We start from the raw sequence: 18,167 nt of genomic DNA, 5'->3' as shown, positions 1-18,167 counted from the left end.
ATAATTTACCATTTTAACCATGTTTAATGTACAGTTCAGTAGCATTAAGTGCATTCACACTGTTGTGCAACCATCACCTCCATCCATCTCCAGAACATTCTCATCTTCCCAGATTGAAACTTTGTCCCCATGAAACACTCACTTCCTACCCCTCTCCAGCCCCTGGCACCCACCATTCTACTTTCTGTCTCTATGGATCTGATGACTCTAAGGACCTCCTAGGGGTGGAATCACACAGGATTTGTCCGTCCTTCCTTTCTTCCTTCCTTCCTTCCTTCCTTCCTTCCTTCCTTCCTTCCTCTTTCTTTCTTTCCTTCCTCCCTCCCTCCCTTCCTCCTCCTCCTCCTCCCCTTCCTTCCTTCCTTCCTTCCTTCCTTCCTTCCTTCCTTCCTTCCTTCCTTCCTTCCTTCCTTCTTTCTTTCTTTTTCTTTCTTTTCTTTCTTCTTTCGATGGAATCTCGCTCTTGTTGCCCAGGCAGGAGTGCAGTGGTGCGATCTTGCCTCACTGCGACCTCTGCCTCCTGGGTTCAAGTGATTCTCCTGCTGAAGCCTTCCAAGTAGCTGGGATTACAGGTGCCTGCCACCACGCCCAGATAATTTTATATTTTTAGTAGAGACTGGGTTTCACTATGTTGGCCAGGCTGGTCTCAAACTCTTGACCTCAGGTGATCCACCCGCCTTGGCCTCCCAGAGTGCTGGGATTAGAGGCGTGAGCCACTGCGCCCAGCTGGATTTGTCCTTTTGTGTCTGATTTCCTTCACCAAGCATGATGTCCTTAAGCATAATGCATAATGTCCATGTTGCAGCCTGTGTCAGAATTTCCTTCCTTTTTCAAGGCTGAATAGTATTCCATTGTATGGATGGATCACATTTTATTTATCCATTCATTTGTTGGTGGACACTTGAGTTGCTTCCACCTTTTAGCTATTGTAAATCATGCTGCTATGAACATGAGTGTACAAATCCCAGTTTGAGTGTACAAACACTGTTTTCCAAAGCAGCTACACTATTTTGCATACCTACCAACAGTTCACACAGGTTCGGTTCCAATTTATCCATATTCTCATCAACATCTTTCTGTCTTTTTTCTTTTGGATAACAGTCATGTTAATGGGTGTGAAGTGGTATCTTATTAGGGTTTTGATTTGCATTTCTGCAATGATTACTGGTGTGAAGCACCTTTCCAACTGCTTATTGGCCGTTTGTATATCTTCTTTGAAGAAACGGAAATATCTACTCAAGTCCTCTGCCCATTTAAAAAATTTTTTTGCCAAGTTATAGAAATTCTTTATATATTTTGAATATTAACCTCTTATTAGAAATGATTTGGAAACATTTTCTTCCATTCCTTGGGTTGTCTTTTTATTCTGTTGCTACTGTTCTTTGATGCATAAAAGTTTTTAACTCTGATGGTAACTAATTTTTCTGTTTTTTCTTTTGTTGTGAGTGCTTTTGATGTCCTATCCAAGAAATCATTGCCAGATCCAATATCATAAAGATGTCTCCCTATGTTTTCTGCTAAGAATTTTACAGTTTTAGCTCTTATGCTTAGGTCTTTGATCCATTTTGAGTTAAATTTTGTAATGTTATAAAATAAGAGTCCTGGCTGGGCATGGTGGCTCATGCCTGTAATCCCAGCACTTTGGGAGGATGAGGTGGGAGGATTGCTTGAGGTCAGGAGTTCAAGACCAGCTTGGGCAACATAGTGAGACCTCATCTCCATAAAAAATTTAAAAATTAGCCTAGCATGGTGGCACATGCCTGTGATCCCAGCTGTTGCGAGGCAGAAGCAGGAGGATCTCTTGAGCCCAGAGGTAGAGGCTGCGGTGAGCCATGATTGCACCACTGCACTCCAGCCTGGGTGATAGAACAAGATCCTGTCTCAAAGAAAAAAAAAAAGGCATGGGAGGTCCAATTTCATTCTTTTGAAGGTGGAAACCCAGTTTTCCCAGCATCATTTATTGGAAAGAGTGTCTTTACCCCATCGAATGATCTTGGCACCCTTGCAGGAGTCAAATACGGTCATGAGGCGCTTCCTAACAGGGATACATTCTCTTCAATGCATCCTCAGGCAATTTCATCATTGTGTGAATATCACAGAGTGTACTTACACAAACCTAGACGCTACAACCTACGTAGCACACCTGGGCTGTATGGTATAAGCTATTGCTCCCAGGCTGCAAACCTGTCTAGCATGTGACTGCAGTGAACACTGCAGGCAACTGTAACACAGTGGTAAGTATTTGTGTCTCTAAACATAGCTAAGCATAGAAAAGGTACAGGAAAAATACAGCATTATAATCTTATGGGATCACTTGTATATGTGGTCTGCTGTTATGCATGGCATGATTGCGTTATAAACAGATAATTAAAGTTAAGTAATAACACACAAGAATCTAATCTTGCCAGAAAGGGCACTCTAAAAGTGAACTGCAAAAGCTCACAGGAATTAGATGACTTCTGTGTTTCCCGTTTGACAGTAATGGATGCGTCCATGCACACGGCTCATTCCTGTTTTCAGTGATGCACTTCCTTACCATTATTTGCAAAGGGAATTTGTCTGTTCTGGCCACACAACTCTGCGGAGATACAAACATCACATGGGCACCTCTGCCTTTTCTGTTTACTACTAATGTAGATTGTCATGTAATTTTTGCCCTTCCAGGTCTGTTCTTCTGAGGAGAAATTCCCAGTGTTGAGCAGATTTTGAAAGAGATCCAGACTGATGAAAATTAAAAACCACTGGGCTATAGCAGTATGTCCTTTTTTTTTTTTTGAGACAGAGTTTCATTCTGTCGCCCAGGCTGCAGTGCGATCTCAGCTCACTGCAAGCTCCGCCTCCCAGGTTCACACCATTCTCCTGCCTCAGCCTCCCGAGTAGCTGGGACTACAGGCACCTACCACCACACCCGGCTAATTTTTTTTTTTTTTTGTATTTTTAGTACAGATGGGGTTTCACCATGTTAGCCAAGATTGTCTCGATCTCCTGACCTCGTGATCCGCCCACCTCGGCCTCCCAAAGTGCTGGGATTACAGGCTTGAGCCATCCGCCAAGTCTTTTTTTTTTTTTTTTAATCTTTTAAAACTTAAGTTGACAAATTTGAGGACTCCAATTCAGACGAGCTTTGTTGTATAAACCAGGCAGATCTGTGGTCTTTAGAAGAAAGTAACAAAATCAATTCACTTCCTGGGCGGGGACTGAGCAGAGGCAGACAGTGGCAGCGGGTCAGAAGCCACAAGCTGCAGAGACAGACTCGTGATAGAAAGGGCGACAGGCATAACCTCCACAGGGGCAAAGTGAGATGCACACCCGTCTCCAGCAGGCAGCCACAGTCCACACAGGTGGCTACTCCTTCCTCCCACCGCCCTGTATTTAGGAACTCAAACAGCCTGGGAAGGGACTGTGCTGATAATTGGCTCTGCCTTCAAAGAACACCTGGGAGATAATTAAGCCACAGTCCACCAAGTCCAGGAATTCGAGGATCGAGGATCAGAGGAAGCCCAGGAGAGAGATACCTGCCAGAGGGGAGTAAAGGGGCTTAGAGAGAAGTTCAGTTTTTTTCTCGCATCCACCCATTCAACACAAGGAAGCCCACCTGATTTACCACGTCTAGTCACTGACCTTGATCAGTTTCATAGCCAGGCATTAAGGCGAGTCCCCACTGACTTTCTCACCCCAGAGAAGCCCGATTCCAATTCTAGCCCCTCCCTGGACTCTGTCAGTAATTCCTAGCAATGTCTTAACTCTAAAAAATCCAGCTACAACAAAAGATTCAGATGTTGCAAAATTTATGTTCGTGAGGTTTCAGCTCCAACTGAAAGGGCTGATATCATGGAAATAGCTTTTTTGACAGCTAAACAGAAATTATTTTCCTTGTTGATTAGCCATGACACATTGTCACTTCTTAGGTGGACAGCGTGTTTTGATATGAAGGTGACCGGTTACAGGTGCTGGGTTTCTCTACGGGGGCAGTTTCTCCCCCAGGAGCTTCACTCCTTACATCATCATCTAGAGCAGTAATGAATTTCAGAAACCACTCCTGGCTGCCATATAAGCTGCACACCCACTTCCAGAACTGGCTTAACCCGCCAGGAAGCAGCCACAGTCCTCAAGGGACAGTCACCCAGAGCTGCGTGTTGGGGAGTCAGAGACCAGAGCAAAGACAAAACAATGCCCCCTGAGACAGAGCCCTTCAAAGACAAAGAAGAATGCCACAGAGGAAGACCAGGGCACTACAGCTTTTTTTTCTTTTCTTTTTTTTTTTTTTTTTTTTTTTTTTGAGATGGAGTTTCACTCTTGTTGCCCAGGCTGGAATGCAATGGCGTGATCTTGGCTTACTGCAACCTCCACCTCCCACGATTCTCCTGCCTCAGCCTCCCGAGTAGCTGGGATTACAGGCACGGACCACCATGCCCTGCTAATTTTGTATTTTTAGTACAGATGGGGTTTCTCCATGTTGGTCAGACTGGTCTCGAACTCTTGACCTCAGGTGATCCTCCTGCCTCGGCCTCTCCAAGTGCTAGGATTACAGGTGTGAGCCACTGCACCGACCCAGCATTTTTTTTTAAAGGCATAGTTCTCATAGGTATAAGAAGGCAATGAAATTCATCCTGCAAGATGGATGTAGCCAAAGACTCTTCTTTAATTACAACAAACAGGAGAAGATAACAAAGTAAATATTATTCCTCTCCCCCTTAGATGAAGCAAAAATATGATGTTAAACACCATTGAAGAGCCTAAGGGATTTTATAAACCTCAAAATTAGCATCACATTCATATACACATGAGTACTAATCACATATAGCCAAGTAATGTGTGTCAGACCAGGGGTTGGCAAGCTTTTTTTGTGAAATGCAGAATAGCAAATATTTTAGGTTTTGCAGGTCAGGCATTCTCTGTCAAGATGACTCAACTCCATCCATCGTAGGGTGAAATGATTGTGGCTGTGTGCCAATAAAACTTTATTTATGGTTCCAATTTTAGCATATTTGCTGCCGAAGCAAGCACAATTTATGGACACTGAAATGTGAATTTCAGATAATTTTGTATGTCCTAAAATATTCTTCTTTTGATTTTTTCCAACTACTTAAAAATGTAGGGAAAAAAGCATTCTTAGTTCACGGGCTGTACAAAAACAGGCGGTGAGTTGGATTTAGCCCATGGGCTAGTTTGCCCACTCTGTATTAGACTCAGATGTTTGGACTCATGTCTTTAAAACAGAGCCTAAAATAACTCCAAATAAATAAAAGGGCAGGTATCAAATAGCCCATGTAATGACAAATACCATTCTAGAAATCTGTGTCCAGAAGGTCAAGGACACTCTGGGGGTGAAGACCAACATTCCTGTCATGTCTCCATCTCAGAGGTGCAGGATGTGGGGTTTTGGGCAGTCTCTGGAAAGGGCGCGGGCATGGGCAGGAGCTGGAGCAATGTCATAGGGAAGGCGAAGGCCAGCTCTCATGTCATGTGAATCCTGACCCTGTGCTATGGTTGGAATGTTTGTATCCCCCTAAAACTCACATACTGAAACCTAACCCCCAATATGACGGCATCTGGAGGTGGGGCCTTTGGGAGATGATTAGGTCATGAACATGGTGCCCTCAGGAGTGGGATTAGGGTCCTTGCAAAAGAGGCCCCAGAGACTTCCCCTGCCCCTTCCATCATGTGAGGATACAGCTAGAAGGCAGAAGCTGAACCAGAAAGCAGGCCCTCCCCAGACACCGAATCTGCCAGTGCCTTGTTCTTGGACTGCCCAGCCTCCAGAGCTGAGAGCAACACATTCCCATTGTTCAGAAGCCAGCCAGTTTCTAAGATTTTTGTTGTAGCGCCTGAATGAACTGCCACCCTCCCTTCCCTCCACCACCCTGTGTAGCTCTTACATGTGTTCAGAACCTTCACGATTCACGGTCTTTGGACATTTCACAGAAGAAGAGAAACTTGTGGATTAGAGAAAATTATTATACGAGATAACATCTTTGGATTGTTCGTTTGTTTGTTTGGAGACAGGGTCTCGCTTTTGTCACCCAGGCTGGACTGCAGTGGCATGAACATGGCTCACTGCAGTCTCAATGTCCCGGGCTCAAGAGGACCTCCCACCTCATCCTCTAGAGTAGTTGGGACCAGAGGCCCACACCACCACCCCTGGCTATTTTTGTATTTTATATTTTTCATAGAGACAGGGTTTCACCATGTTGCCCAGACTGGTCTTGAACTCCTGAGCTCAAGTGATCTTCCTGCATCAGCCTCCCAAAGTGCTGAGATTACAGGCATGAGCCACCGTGCCAGCCCAGATAACACCTTTGAATATACATTTCTTGGCCGGGTGAGGTTGCAGTGAGCCAAGATTGTGCCATTGCACTCCAGCCTGGGTGACAGAGTGAGACTCTGTCTCAAAAAAAAAAAAAAAAAAAAAAAATACATTTCTCCAAAGAAGATCTACAGACAGAGAAAAGCACATGAAAAGAGGCTCAGCATCATTAGTCATTAGAGAAACACAAATCAAAACAACAATGAAATACCACTTCACACCTACTAGGCTGGCTATAGTAAAAACAGGGAAAAATAAAAGTGTTGGTGAGGATGTGGAGAAACTGGAGCCCTCACTCCCTGCCGGTGGGAATGTGAAAGGACGGTTTGACAGTTGACATGCAGTTACCATACGACTCAGCAACTCCACTCCTAGGTATATTCCCTGAAGAAATGAAGCTATATGTCCAGGCAAAAGCTTGTCCGCAAATATTCACGGCAGCACTATTCGTAATAGTCAAAAGGTAGAAACAACCCAAATGCCCATCAAGGGATGAACGCGTAAACAGATGTGGTCCATCCATGGAGTGGAATACTATTCAGCCATGAAAAAGAATGAAGCTCTGACACAGGCTACAATGTGGATGAACTTCAAAACAATACTATCCAATCTTCCAGGGCTTAAATATGTATTTATACACACACAAGTGAAAGAAGCCAGTCACGAGAAAGGTCACATATTGTATGATTCTATATAGGAAATATTCAGAATAGGAAAACCCACACAGACGAGAAGTAGACTGGTGTTTGCCAGGGGCTGGGGAGTGGGGGACTGTGATTGACTTCTAATAGGTATGGAGTTTCTTTTCATGGTGACAGAAATGTTCTGGAATTAGAGAGTGATGATGGCTTCACAACACTGTGAAAATCCTAAAATCCACCAAATGAAAACCACTTTAAAGTGGTTAAAATGGTAAATTTTGGGCTGGGTGTGGTGGCGTATGCCTGTAAACCCAACACTTTGGGAGGCTGAGGCTGGGGACTGCTTGAATCCAGGAGTTTGAGACCAGCGTGGGCAACATAGTGAGACCCTGTCTCTACAAAAAATTAGCCAGGCACGGTGGCGTGCACCTATAGTCCCAGCCCAGGAGGTGGAGGCTACAGTAATCCATGATCGCACCACCGCACTGCAGCCTGGGCGACAGAACAAGAGCCTATCTGAAAAAAAAAAAAAAAGGTGAATTGTATGTGAATTTTACCACAATTGAAAAAAGAAGATGACGCTGAGTGCTGGCAAATGCCAGCCACGAAGAGAAACAATGACATAGAGACTAAAAGCATTTCCTGCATTCCTCACCTCAGGAGAAGTAAAATGCAATATTCTCATAATTATGAGAAAACTAGGCACCAGAACTTACAAAGTACAATTTGAACATTTTCAGAAATAAAATTCAGTAACAAACAAAAATATCTGTTCAACATGATCCCTAAGAGACTGTTTGTGAAAATCTCGAGCGACGGGAGAGAAGTAGGTGTGGGGAAGTCTGGTTCAGAAACGCTGAGTCTAAGCAGCAAAACGTGTTTACATGAGTCCCGTCAACAGAACAAGCCGAGGGACTGAATGAGGAACGAACTGCGGGAAGTAGGCATTCTACAATCAGGAATCTGAAATGAGACTATGTCCCAGTTTGGGAGTCAGAGAATTGTAGACTTTCTGGGCCAAGCCCTCAGTGAACATTAACCCTGGAGAATAAAGGAGCAGGGAGTTTCTAGAAGATTCTACATTCGGGGGTGGGGGGAGGAAAACTGTGGAGGTTGGTGTCTCAGAAATCTTAAAGGATGTTAAAAAAGAAAACTATGATTCACTGAATTTAAAATGGGAGAAAAGCTCAGATTAAGAATGAATAACTTTATCGAGGATTAGGTCACAGGAATTCTGGTTTTAAATTGTTTACATAGAGTTAAAGAGAAAGAATTTGTACCATAATAAGAAGCCAACTATAACAGCAAGAAAGAGGTTCAAGAACAGGATCTAGTGGCTGCACAACTGAGTTCCCTCCTCGGGCTGGAGAGAGCAGGGGCTCAAGTCCCTAAACCCGGGCCATGGCAGCAGGGGGTCAATGACCCGAGAAAGCAGCTCGGGACGGAGGGTGGCCCCGCAGGCTGCATCCTGGGCTGCTGGAAGGAAGGTCTTCAGCTGAGAAGGCAGCAGAATGAGTGCTCTGCTGGAGAATAAAGGTAGCAGAGTTTACAGCCGCGCGTCCAGAGGGAATTCGGAGGGGCGGGGCACGCCGTTGCTAGGCTCCAGTCCGCAGGAGTCAAGGGTGACAAGCATGAGCTTGTGGCTGCGCAAACTAGCCCAGCAGCCAGGCCTCCCCGAGAGGCACACGCCCGCATGGGCGCAGCTCACGGTGACAGAATGAGGCTGAGTCAGTCACACGTGGGCTGTAGGACAGGCAGAGCCAAGCTGACGGGGAACACGTTCCAGAAGAGGGGCCGGGGGAGGGAGAGGCTGCCCAGGGGTCCTAGCACCTCCTCAGTGGCCCACAGAACACTGTGGCTGAGTTCAGTGTGCATTCTCCTGGAGGGTGGAGACACAAGTTTTTACGAGTCCGTCAAAGGGTCTGGGACCTGCTACTCTGAAATGTTAAGAAGGTAAAGAGTTTGTGCTGGTCTGAGAGGCAAGGAGTGGGACGGGGACTTAGGGCAAAGGACAGGCATGTGGTAAAAAAGGCCCTGTGGTGTCGGGGAGGTGAGGAGGTGGCTCTGGTCCTGCTGGAGGCAGTGCAGTTTCAGGAGAGGACAAAAGTGGAAAGTCACCTTTATAGTAGGAATGGAGTGCAGATGTAAGTGGCGGCAAGCTAAGGCCAAGGGGAGGAAGTCCGTCAGGCTCAGCAATTTCCCTCCCCTGACTGTGCAAACATCTCACACGTGTACACAAATGTATTTGGGCATGTGTGCTTACTGCAGCATTGGTGGTAAAGTGGAAGGTATAACCAAAATGCCTATGAATAAATAACTAAGGCCAGGTGCAGTGGTTCATGCCTGCAGTCCTAGCACTTTGAGAGGTTGAGGGGGGCAGATTGCCTGAGGTCAGGAGTTCGAGGCCAGCCTGGACTACATGGTGAAACCCCGTCTCTACTAAAATACAAAAAATTAGCCGGGCATGGTGGCATGTGCCTGTAATCCCAGCTACTCGGGAGGCTGAGGCACAAGAATTGCTTGAACCCAGGAGGCAGAGGTTGCAGTGAGTCTGGATTGTGCCATTGCACTCCAACCTGGATGACAGAGCAAGACTCTGTCTCAAATAAAATAAAATAAAATAAAAGGCTAAGTAACTACTTAGGGCAGGAGTGGAAATATCAGACCGTTAGAAAGAATGAAGCACAAACACAAATAGTGAGTGATAAGGAAATATACAGGCTAAATATTAGGTAAAAGAGCAGGTTGCAGAAAAGTGAGCAAAATAATATCTCTTTTTTGCATACACACACACAAAAAGTCTTAGTCCAGTCATGAAAAGCATGAAGCACCAACACATGGTACAAGGTGGATGAACCTTGAGAACATCATGCTAAAAACAGCCAGTCACAAAAGGCTACTTACTATATGATTCCATTTTCATGAACTTTCCAGAACAGGCAAATCCACAAAGACAGAAAGTGGCTTAGTGGCTGCCAGGGACTGGGGAAGGGAGGTGGGGAGTGACTGCTTAATGGGGATAGGGTGTCTTTTTGGAGTGATGACTCTGGAATTAGATGATGGTGATGGCTGCATACCCTTGTGAATATACTAAAAGCCATTAAATTGTACACATTAAGAGGGTGAATTCTATGGCTTGTGAATTACATCTCAATGCAAAAAATACTAAAAAATTCGTGTGTATATTTTATAGGCCTGCGAAATATGTGAAAGCATCCACACCAAACTTTTCTTAGTGGTGGGAGGGGCAGAGGAGAGAGGAAGAAGCAGCTAGAGGCTCTTTTTTTCTTTTGTACGATTTGGATTTTTTTTTTTTTATGATGAAAAGGTAAGATTTTTATAATGTAAAAGAGAAGCAGTCAGAATTATGGGGAATACACACAGGATCCTAAAGTCCTGAAATGGTCACTAGGGAATTCTGGGGACAGATCACTCGGGTGGCTTGGAGGGCACTCAGGTGGCTTGGAGGGCACCACCTGTGTTACAAAGTCCAGCAATGGTCACTTTAGAAAATGGACAACACTGAGGTCAGGTGGACCCACACCACTCAGACTTTGCAAGTGACCTTATGTTTTCACGGCTATGGAGTATCTGCACGCCAGTAAGTAGCCAATATAGTGGTCGCCTTTTAAAATAAGAGTTGACGTAAAACTTGTGCCTGCCTTGACTTTAACACCTTTACCTGTGCAGTCGGTATAGAAGCCAGGGTCACACGTGGCTGCCAAGGGGTCACACGTGGCTGCCGAGCACCTGAAATGGGGCTGGTCTGAACTAAGATTTCTAAGACTTAGCACACAAAAAAGAATGTGAAATATCTCAACAATAATTTTTCCTATAGATTATATATTGAAATGAATATTTTCAATACAGTTCATCGGATGAAATGTATTATTAAATTACTTTCACTTGTCTCTTTTTACTTTTTAAAATGCAGCTACTGGGCTGGGCGCAGTGGCTCATGCCTGTAATCCCAGCACTTTGGGAGGCTGAGACAGGCAGATCACAAGGTCAGGAGATTGAAACCATCCTGGCTAACACGGTGAAACCCCGTCTCTACTAAAAAATACAAAATATTAGCCGGGCGTGGTGGTGGGTGCCTGTAGTCCCAGCTACTCAGGAGGCTGAGGCAGGAGAATGGCGTGAACCCAGGAGGCGGAGCTTGCAGTGAGCCGAGATCGTGCCACTGCACTCCAGCCTGGGCGACCGAGCGAGACTCCGTCTCAAAAAAAAAAAGTAAATAAAAACAAAAATAAATAAATAAAATGCGACTACTAGAAAATTGCAAATTTCACATGTAGCTTGTGTTATGTTTCTATATTGGCCGGTAATGATCTAGAAGACCCTAAGAATAAATCATCTTAGGGTAAGTTTAAGAGTTCACAAGTATCTTAAGAGATCCTATTTTACTAGAAAGTAAGCAAAATGATTTTTAGAGGTAGATGTGATCTCTATCTAGTAAGAACTCATGTAATTTTGACAAATAATTACTCTATGTGGTGTCCCACAAATACAGTTAGACATGGCCTCTATCCTCAAGGGTTTTGCATGGATGGGGTGAGAAAGAAAAGGAGACGTACACAGATAATTCCTTACGTGGCAAAAGGTGACAGGTGCAGACTCCAGATGGAACAGGGTGCCATAAACAGCAGGGCAGGGGAGTCTGGGCAGCATCCCGTCCTGGACCCTGCTGGAGGTGGGGTAGGGAAAATCAGGCAAAGGTGTAGACAAGGGGAGGGTGTGTGGGGCAGGGAAGGGGTCAAGAGACCAAGCTGGTTGGAGCTCGGGGAATAAAGGGGGAAATAAGATGGACCACTTGGAGAAAGTCTACGAATGCGAGTCAGAGCCCCTGGACTCCACCATAGGGGCAGGACTCAGGAAACTACCGCCTACCACCCAAATTTGGCCCAGCCGCCAGCCTGTTTGTGTATGGCCCATGAGCCAAGAATGGCTTTTACATTTTGAAGTGGCTAGAAAAAAATCAAAATCAAAATATTTTGCGATGCATGAAAATTACATGAAATTCACATTTCAGCATCCATAAATAAAGTTTGATTGGCACATGGCCATGCCCAGGCTCTCACATGTTGTCTACATCTGCTTTCAAGCTCCATCGGGAGAGCTGAGTAGTGGAGATAGCGACCATCTGGGCCGCAAAAGCTAAAACATTTACTATCTAGCCCTTTATAGAGAATGTTTGCTGATCCCCACTTCCTTGGAATACTAAAACATCCTGTGGGCTTTCTTTGCTCAAATAAAATAAAGGCACTGCTCAAATAAAATAATGGCACTTGTGCCAATCTACAGAAATATTTATTGGCTAGGTTCCTCGAATTTAAAACATTTTCCCTATCAATATTTCTTTTTTTTTTTTTTTTTTTTTTTTTTGAGACGGAGTCTCGCTCTGTCCCCCGGCTGGAGTGCAGTGGCCGGATCTCAGCTCACTGCAAGCTCCGCCTCCCGGGTTTGCGCCATTCTCCTGCCTCAGCCTCCGGAGTAGCTGGGACTACAGGCGCCCGCCACCTCGCCCGGCTAGTTTTTTGCATTTTTTAGTAGAGACGGGGTTTCACTGTGTTAGCCAGGATGGTCTCGATCTCTTGACCTCGTGATCCGCCCGTCTCGGCCTCCCAAAGTGCTGGGATTACAGGCTTGAGCCACCGCGCCCGGCCCCTATCAATATTTCTTAAACCTTTGGTAGACGTTTCCTCTTATCTGCTAATGAAGAGTAGCAAACAACAAAACAAAAAATAATGTCATACCCTGCAGGTTTTCACATTATTGGGAAGCCCTGCACCAGTCTGTCTCTCCCAATCAACAGCAGTTTTTTGTTTGTTTGTCTGTTTTTTTGAGACGGAGTCTGGCTCTGGCGCCCAGGCTGGAGTGCAGTAGCATGATCTCGGCTCACTGCAAGCTCCGCCTCCCGGATTCACGCCATTCTCCTGCCTCAGCCTCCCAAGTAGCTGGGACTACAGGTGCCTGCCACTGCGCCCGGCTATTTTTTTTTGTATTTTTAGTACAGACAGGGTTTCATCATGTTAGCCAGGATGGTCTCGATCTGCTAACCTTGTGATCCGCCCGCCTCGGCCTCCCAAAATGCTGGGATTACAAGCATGAGCCACCGTGCCCGGCCAACAGCAGTTTTAAAGAATGTATGCTCACAGTTGATACTGCACACACACTCGTTTCTTATAATTTAATCATGTTGCATGAATAAAATATTATGAGTTCACATGATTTAATTCCGTGCACTCCTGGTATTCCATGATGTTTCACAATATCGGGTGGTCTCGCCCTCCCAGGGTCCCCCGCCATCTGAAGGCCATTGTTGGGGGCAGCTAGAAGCACCAGATTTGGAAGAACACAGAACAAGAGGGCCCACGCTACACCCTTCATCTAAGGGAAGAAATTGGAAGTTTGCTTGAACAATCCTGAATGAGAGGGTCTGAATTGGAACAGTATAATCCGAAATAGAAAGGGAAGAATCAATACAAGACCAGTTTGGGTGGTGGGATCTACAGGAAGTAGTGAGTAGAAAAGAGGGCCGTGGGTAAGTGGGGGTGAAGGAGAGTGGGGAGAAGATGAGGTGACCCCTACCCTTCAACACTGGGCAACAGAGGAGACAGCTCCATCTATAGCCTTGGACTAGACCCTGGCGAGGAGAACGAGTGGTCCAGGCTACTCAGGTTTCTGGCAAGAGCAGGGTGCCCAGGTTGGGACCCACACATCTCTCTTTCACTTGGGCCTTGTCTTTCTTCCTAGACCCTGGGTCCAACCCTTTCTGAAGCAACAAAGCGGGGAAGCAACTAAGGAGAAAGGCAAATTGAGTGGAGTTTAGCTGCAGGAAATATTCCTCAGCTACCTGCCCAAAGGACTGAGACATGCATTAAGATATCTTTACCCTTCTGAGGGCATGATCATCATTCCAATTCCACTGGGCTTTTACAAGGATTAGAAGTAATACATGTAATGCACCAGGCACATAGTAGGTACCCACAGGTAATATCATGGCAACCCTTTATTATTATTAATTATTATTATTATTTTAGAGACAGGTCTCACCCTCTCACCCAGGCTGGAGTGCAGTGGTGCAAACACGGCTCACTGCAGCCTCCAACTCCTGTGCTCAACTCCTGTGCTCAAGTGATCCTTCCACCTCAGCCTCCCGAGTAGCTGAGATTACAAGTGTGCACCACCAGGCCCAGCTAATTTAAATTTTTTGTGTGTGTAGACAGAGCCTTGTTATGGTGCCTAGGCTGGTCTTGAATTCCTGGCCTCAAGCTATCCTCCACCTCAGCCTCCAAAAATGTTGGGATTACAGGCACGAGCCACCGTGCCAGGTTCCCTTTATTTTTAAAACATAACCTTGTTGATCTAACAGGCACTACTTTTAACGTCTGGCTACTCCTTACTGAGGGCTGCTTTTTTGCCCGTTTGCTTGATTCTGTGGCCAACATACCACTCTCTGCTGTTCTTGAAAAACCCTCTTTCTTCTTTTCTTATATGAGAATCAAAAATGTTATCACAAAGCATTGAACATTCTTATATAGATCAGAGAAGGCAAATGACTTTGTAAATGATGTCATACGTTATTTTATCTAAGAGCTTTGTAACCAGACAACTAAACATATAATTATTTCAGAGTATCTATTTGGAAACAATAAAAGAACTTTGCCACCCATGAAGTTTATCCCAGCCTCTCTAAGTGGCTTATATTTTGACTTGCATGAAAAATGACCTCTCTTCCTGATGAGAACTGTTACTAGTCTAATTAGAAATGTGGGGCTCCATTGTGGGAACTTGAGAAATGGGGGCTGTCCCTGCACCGAGGCAGTGCAGTGAGTGCTTGGCTGATAATAACACCTATAAAGAGGCCGCAACATAAAGAGAGTCTTCAGCAAGATGCGTTTTCGTCCAAGTTCATCAGAGCCACCTGGGCAATGATCTTGAGGCAGTGTCTCTTTGTTGGTTTTAGCACCTTCCAGGACCACCAATACTACCATTTACTATTTTTCTTTAATACTCAGCTCTCGAGTTTTGAAGTCTATTCTTCATTAAACATGAGAGGTCAGGAGTGTTACAGAGGGGTTAAAGATACCTTAACACCCACAAGAGACTTTCTCCTCAGCCTACTGGGAAGGCCTAAAAAAGAACTGGAAAAAAAAAAGGATTCTGCTTTGGCAGATCCAGTGGTAGCAGATCCATGTGTTGGGAAATGCTTTTGAGTTGGGGAACAAAGCTGGGGAAATAGATCTTTAAGAAAGGGAGCCAAGGTTAGAAATATTTGCCTACAAAGTGAGTAAATTTTATGTAACTCTGTTAATTCTCTGTAACTGCTTCCTCTGCCACTGCTCGTGGCCCAGGGCTGACTTTTTAGGGTGACCCCAAGTGTCTGGAGCTTTCAAATATTTCACTAATTGTTTGAACCACAAAAAAAAAGCTAAGGGTTAAAATACAACTTGCCCTATAACCTTGCTTTCCCTCAGAGCAAAAAGGAGAATTCATTGGTTCAACAAATGCTGAGTGCCACATTTCGTTGCTGAAACAATTCTAATAGACATAACAGCTCTATATTTATTCCAAATTGACTTTTTAACAGAGTGAAATCTTTGAAAAGTTCCAAAGCAAAACAAGAGACAAATCAAGCCACTGCAATGGGCTGGGACATAGAATTCGGGATTTCATATTCTCCACTGTGTACTCAGCTCCTAGCAATGAGACCCAGCAGCAGCTCTGTTATAAAACCCCTCCCTGCTCCCCGAACTTTCTGGAAAAAGAACTTCATTTGCAATTTTGGCTGGGTAAAAAGGGAAATTAATTAACAGTAGGGGTCTTTGATTAAAATTTCTTTTGAAATTTGGTAAAGGAAAAGTACATATTGAAAGAGCTGGAATGTTAATTGAGACCAAATCGAAAACATGGAGTTTGAAGGTTATTGGATCTCAGGCACCGACTGCGTGATTTTTTTTTTTTTTTTTAAGAACTGTACGTTTACCATCTTGATATAGGCCTTGCCGTTCTGAAGAGCACTCGGGCTTATGTGTGTCATTCACTCACGTGTTAAATATGAAGCCCTATGTACAATGGCCTGTGGGAACTGTGGCAGGAGTAGCTGTCTCCATCCTCCAGAACCTTGCCACAATCAAGAATAGGAAATGAGACGCACAAATCACTACCACCTGTCGAAGAGGCCTTGCAATGCTAAATCTAAGTGCTGAGGCAATTTGCCTGCAGTCTTTGCCACTTCTGGTTGATTAGTCCAGCAGCCCCCAGCTGGGGGGCAATTCTGTTCACCTTAGTTCCCACCTCAGGACATCTGGCAATGTCTGGAAACAGTTGGTTGTCACCACTTGGGGAAGGGGGAATGTGCTTTTGGCAGGTAGAGGCCTGGGAGGCTGCTCCACATCCTATAGTGCACAGAACAGTCTCCCCAACCAAGAATAATCTGGCCCCAAATGTCAATAGTGCCATGGTAGAGACTCTGCTCTAGTTTATATTTTCCAACTTAACTCCTCAACGAAAATCTCAAGGTTCCATGGCAAGAGGGGATTAGAGAAGGGTCTTGAGGGAAGAGTAGGATTTTCTTTAGTAGAAATGACATTCCAGAGACGGGATAAGAAAGTACAAGACCCGTTTAAAGTATGGCAAGGTCATTTGGAGTAGTGAAAGGGAGGCAATGAAAAGGGAGATGGGGCTGGACTGAAGGAAGCCTTGAATGTGTGGTTACAACAAAGGGGAGGGGGAAGTTTGTCCGTTTCGCTAACAAAGTAGTCAGAAAGTGCCCTTTCGTTCCTCCTGACATAGCTCAGAGAGACGTGACAAGGTGGCTGGGAGAAGACGGAGATCAGTAAGAATCCAGAGACGAAGGAACCCAAGGTCTGTGCAAGAACCCACAGGGAGACAATACGGAAGTATAAGAAGAAGAGAGGCCGGGCGCGGTGGCTCAAGCCTGTAATCCCAGCACTTTGGGAGGCCGAGACGGGCGGATCACGAGGTCAGGAGATCGAAATCATCCTGGCTAACACGGTGAAACCCCGTCTCTACTAAAAAATACGAAAAACTAGCCGGGAGAGGTGGCGGGTACCTGTAGTCCCAGCTACTCGGGAGGCTGAAGCAGGAGAATGGCGTAAACCCGGGAGGCGGAGCTTGCAGTGAGCCGAGATCGCGCCACTGCACTCCAGGCTGGGTGACAGAGTGAGACTCCGTCTCAAAAAAAAGAAAAAAAAAGAAGAGAAGTAGGCTCATGCAGGCCCACGTAAATGGGAGGAAGGTGGAAGTTTCCGGACCGGAAGTCTAGGTGGGAGGCGCCATGTTGCGGCCCAGTCGCTGCTGCTGACTCCACCATCCCGCAGTTCGTTAAATTAAATAACTGCAAATTGATGAGTCTTTTCTTTTGCATGCTGAGTCTCTCCGATGAGCACAGTCATCAGTGTGAACTAAGGCTGGCGATTAATTGAATTATATTGATTTAATTGAATTAATTAATAGAATCATATCCATTTCCAGAAGTAATTCTACTCACCCCTGTCTGTCATTTTAAGGGTCTGCAGTAAAAATACCAGGATTTACACAAAAGATTTGCTCCTGAGATATATCCTGTTTTTAACTTAGGGTCTGAATATTAGTTGCCAATGGTTTCTAATAATTTTAAATTTGTCTAGTGCCTTCTCCCCTCTCAACTGTCCACATGATGATATTAATACACGTAAATACTTAACTAATTATAAGCTCCTCAGATGTTTGATATTTCAGGCCCACAAATATTTGCTAAATAAATGGATGGAGATCCCAGTGAGCTCCTCACCGAAATCCCTAGTAGGGTGAATTCTTCAAGAAATGAATAATTCCTTTTAAAATCAGAAGCATATCCTTTAGTCTGTTTTCAGTGGGTCTGGAATTCCAAATATATTTTTTCTCAAGGCAGGCTACATCTGTCTGTATGTATTCTGAGAAGGACAGGAGAGGTGGGAAAAAGGCCTTGGTGTTATTTTCTTTGGGTTTCCACTGGCCTGGGTGGAGCCCGCATACATTTTTGTGGGCTGGTAATTTTTTTGGAAACTGCTTCTAAGGCCTTTCCCCACTGATCACCTTTTGGACAGAAATGTATCCTTGGAAACATGGCACAGTTTCTAAAAGATAAACAGTTTGCATTTTTAAAAAAGTATAATTAAGTGCTATTGCAGCATTAGGAATGGACTTCTATATCATTGGTATAATTTCAACAG

The 18,167-nt window shown here is 44.9% G+C and overlaps 1 protein-coding gene across 5 annotated transcripts in view; it reads right to left on the bottom strand.

Annotated features, from left to right (window-relative positions):
* Positions 1-18,167, bottom strand: part of RFX2 (regulatory factor X2) — a 118,957-nt gene that overhangs the window by 92,186 nt on the left and 8,604 nt on the right. The window contains exon 2 of one of the 5 annotated variants that reach the window (XM_009193282.3): positions 11,526-11,632. The exons of 2 other annotated variants lie outside the window; for them this stretch is intronic. In XM_009193282.3, coding sequence (XP_009191546.1) covers positions 11,526-11,619 — 94 coding nt within the window. In that variant the 5' untranslated portion in view covers positions 11,620-11,632. Of the gene's footprint in view, positions 1-11,525; positions 12,196-18,167 lie in introns of those variants that run through there. 2 more of the 5 variants (XM_031660066.1, XM_009193284.2) reach the window with 2 other exon arrangements.

Source organism: Papio anubis, chromosome 20 (assembly GCF_008728515.1).
Source record: "Papio anubis isolate 15944 chromosome 20, Panubis1.0, whole genome shotgun sequence".
Lineage (NCBI taxonomy): Eukaryota > Metazoa > Chordata > Mammalia > Primates > Cercopithecidae > Papio > Papio anubis.
The sequence above is the reverse complement of the archived record's forward strand: the minus strand, read 5'-3'. Positions and strand labels throughout refer to the sequence as shown.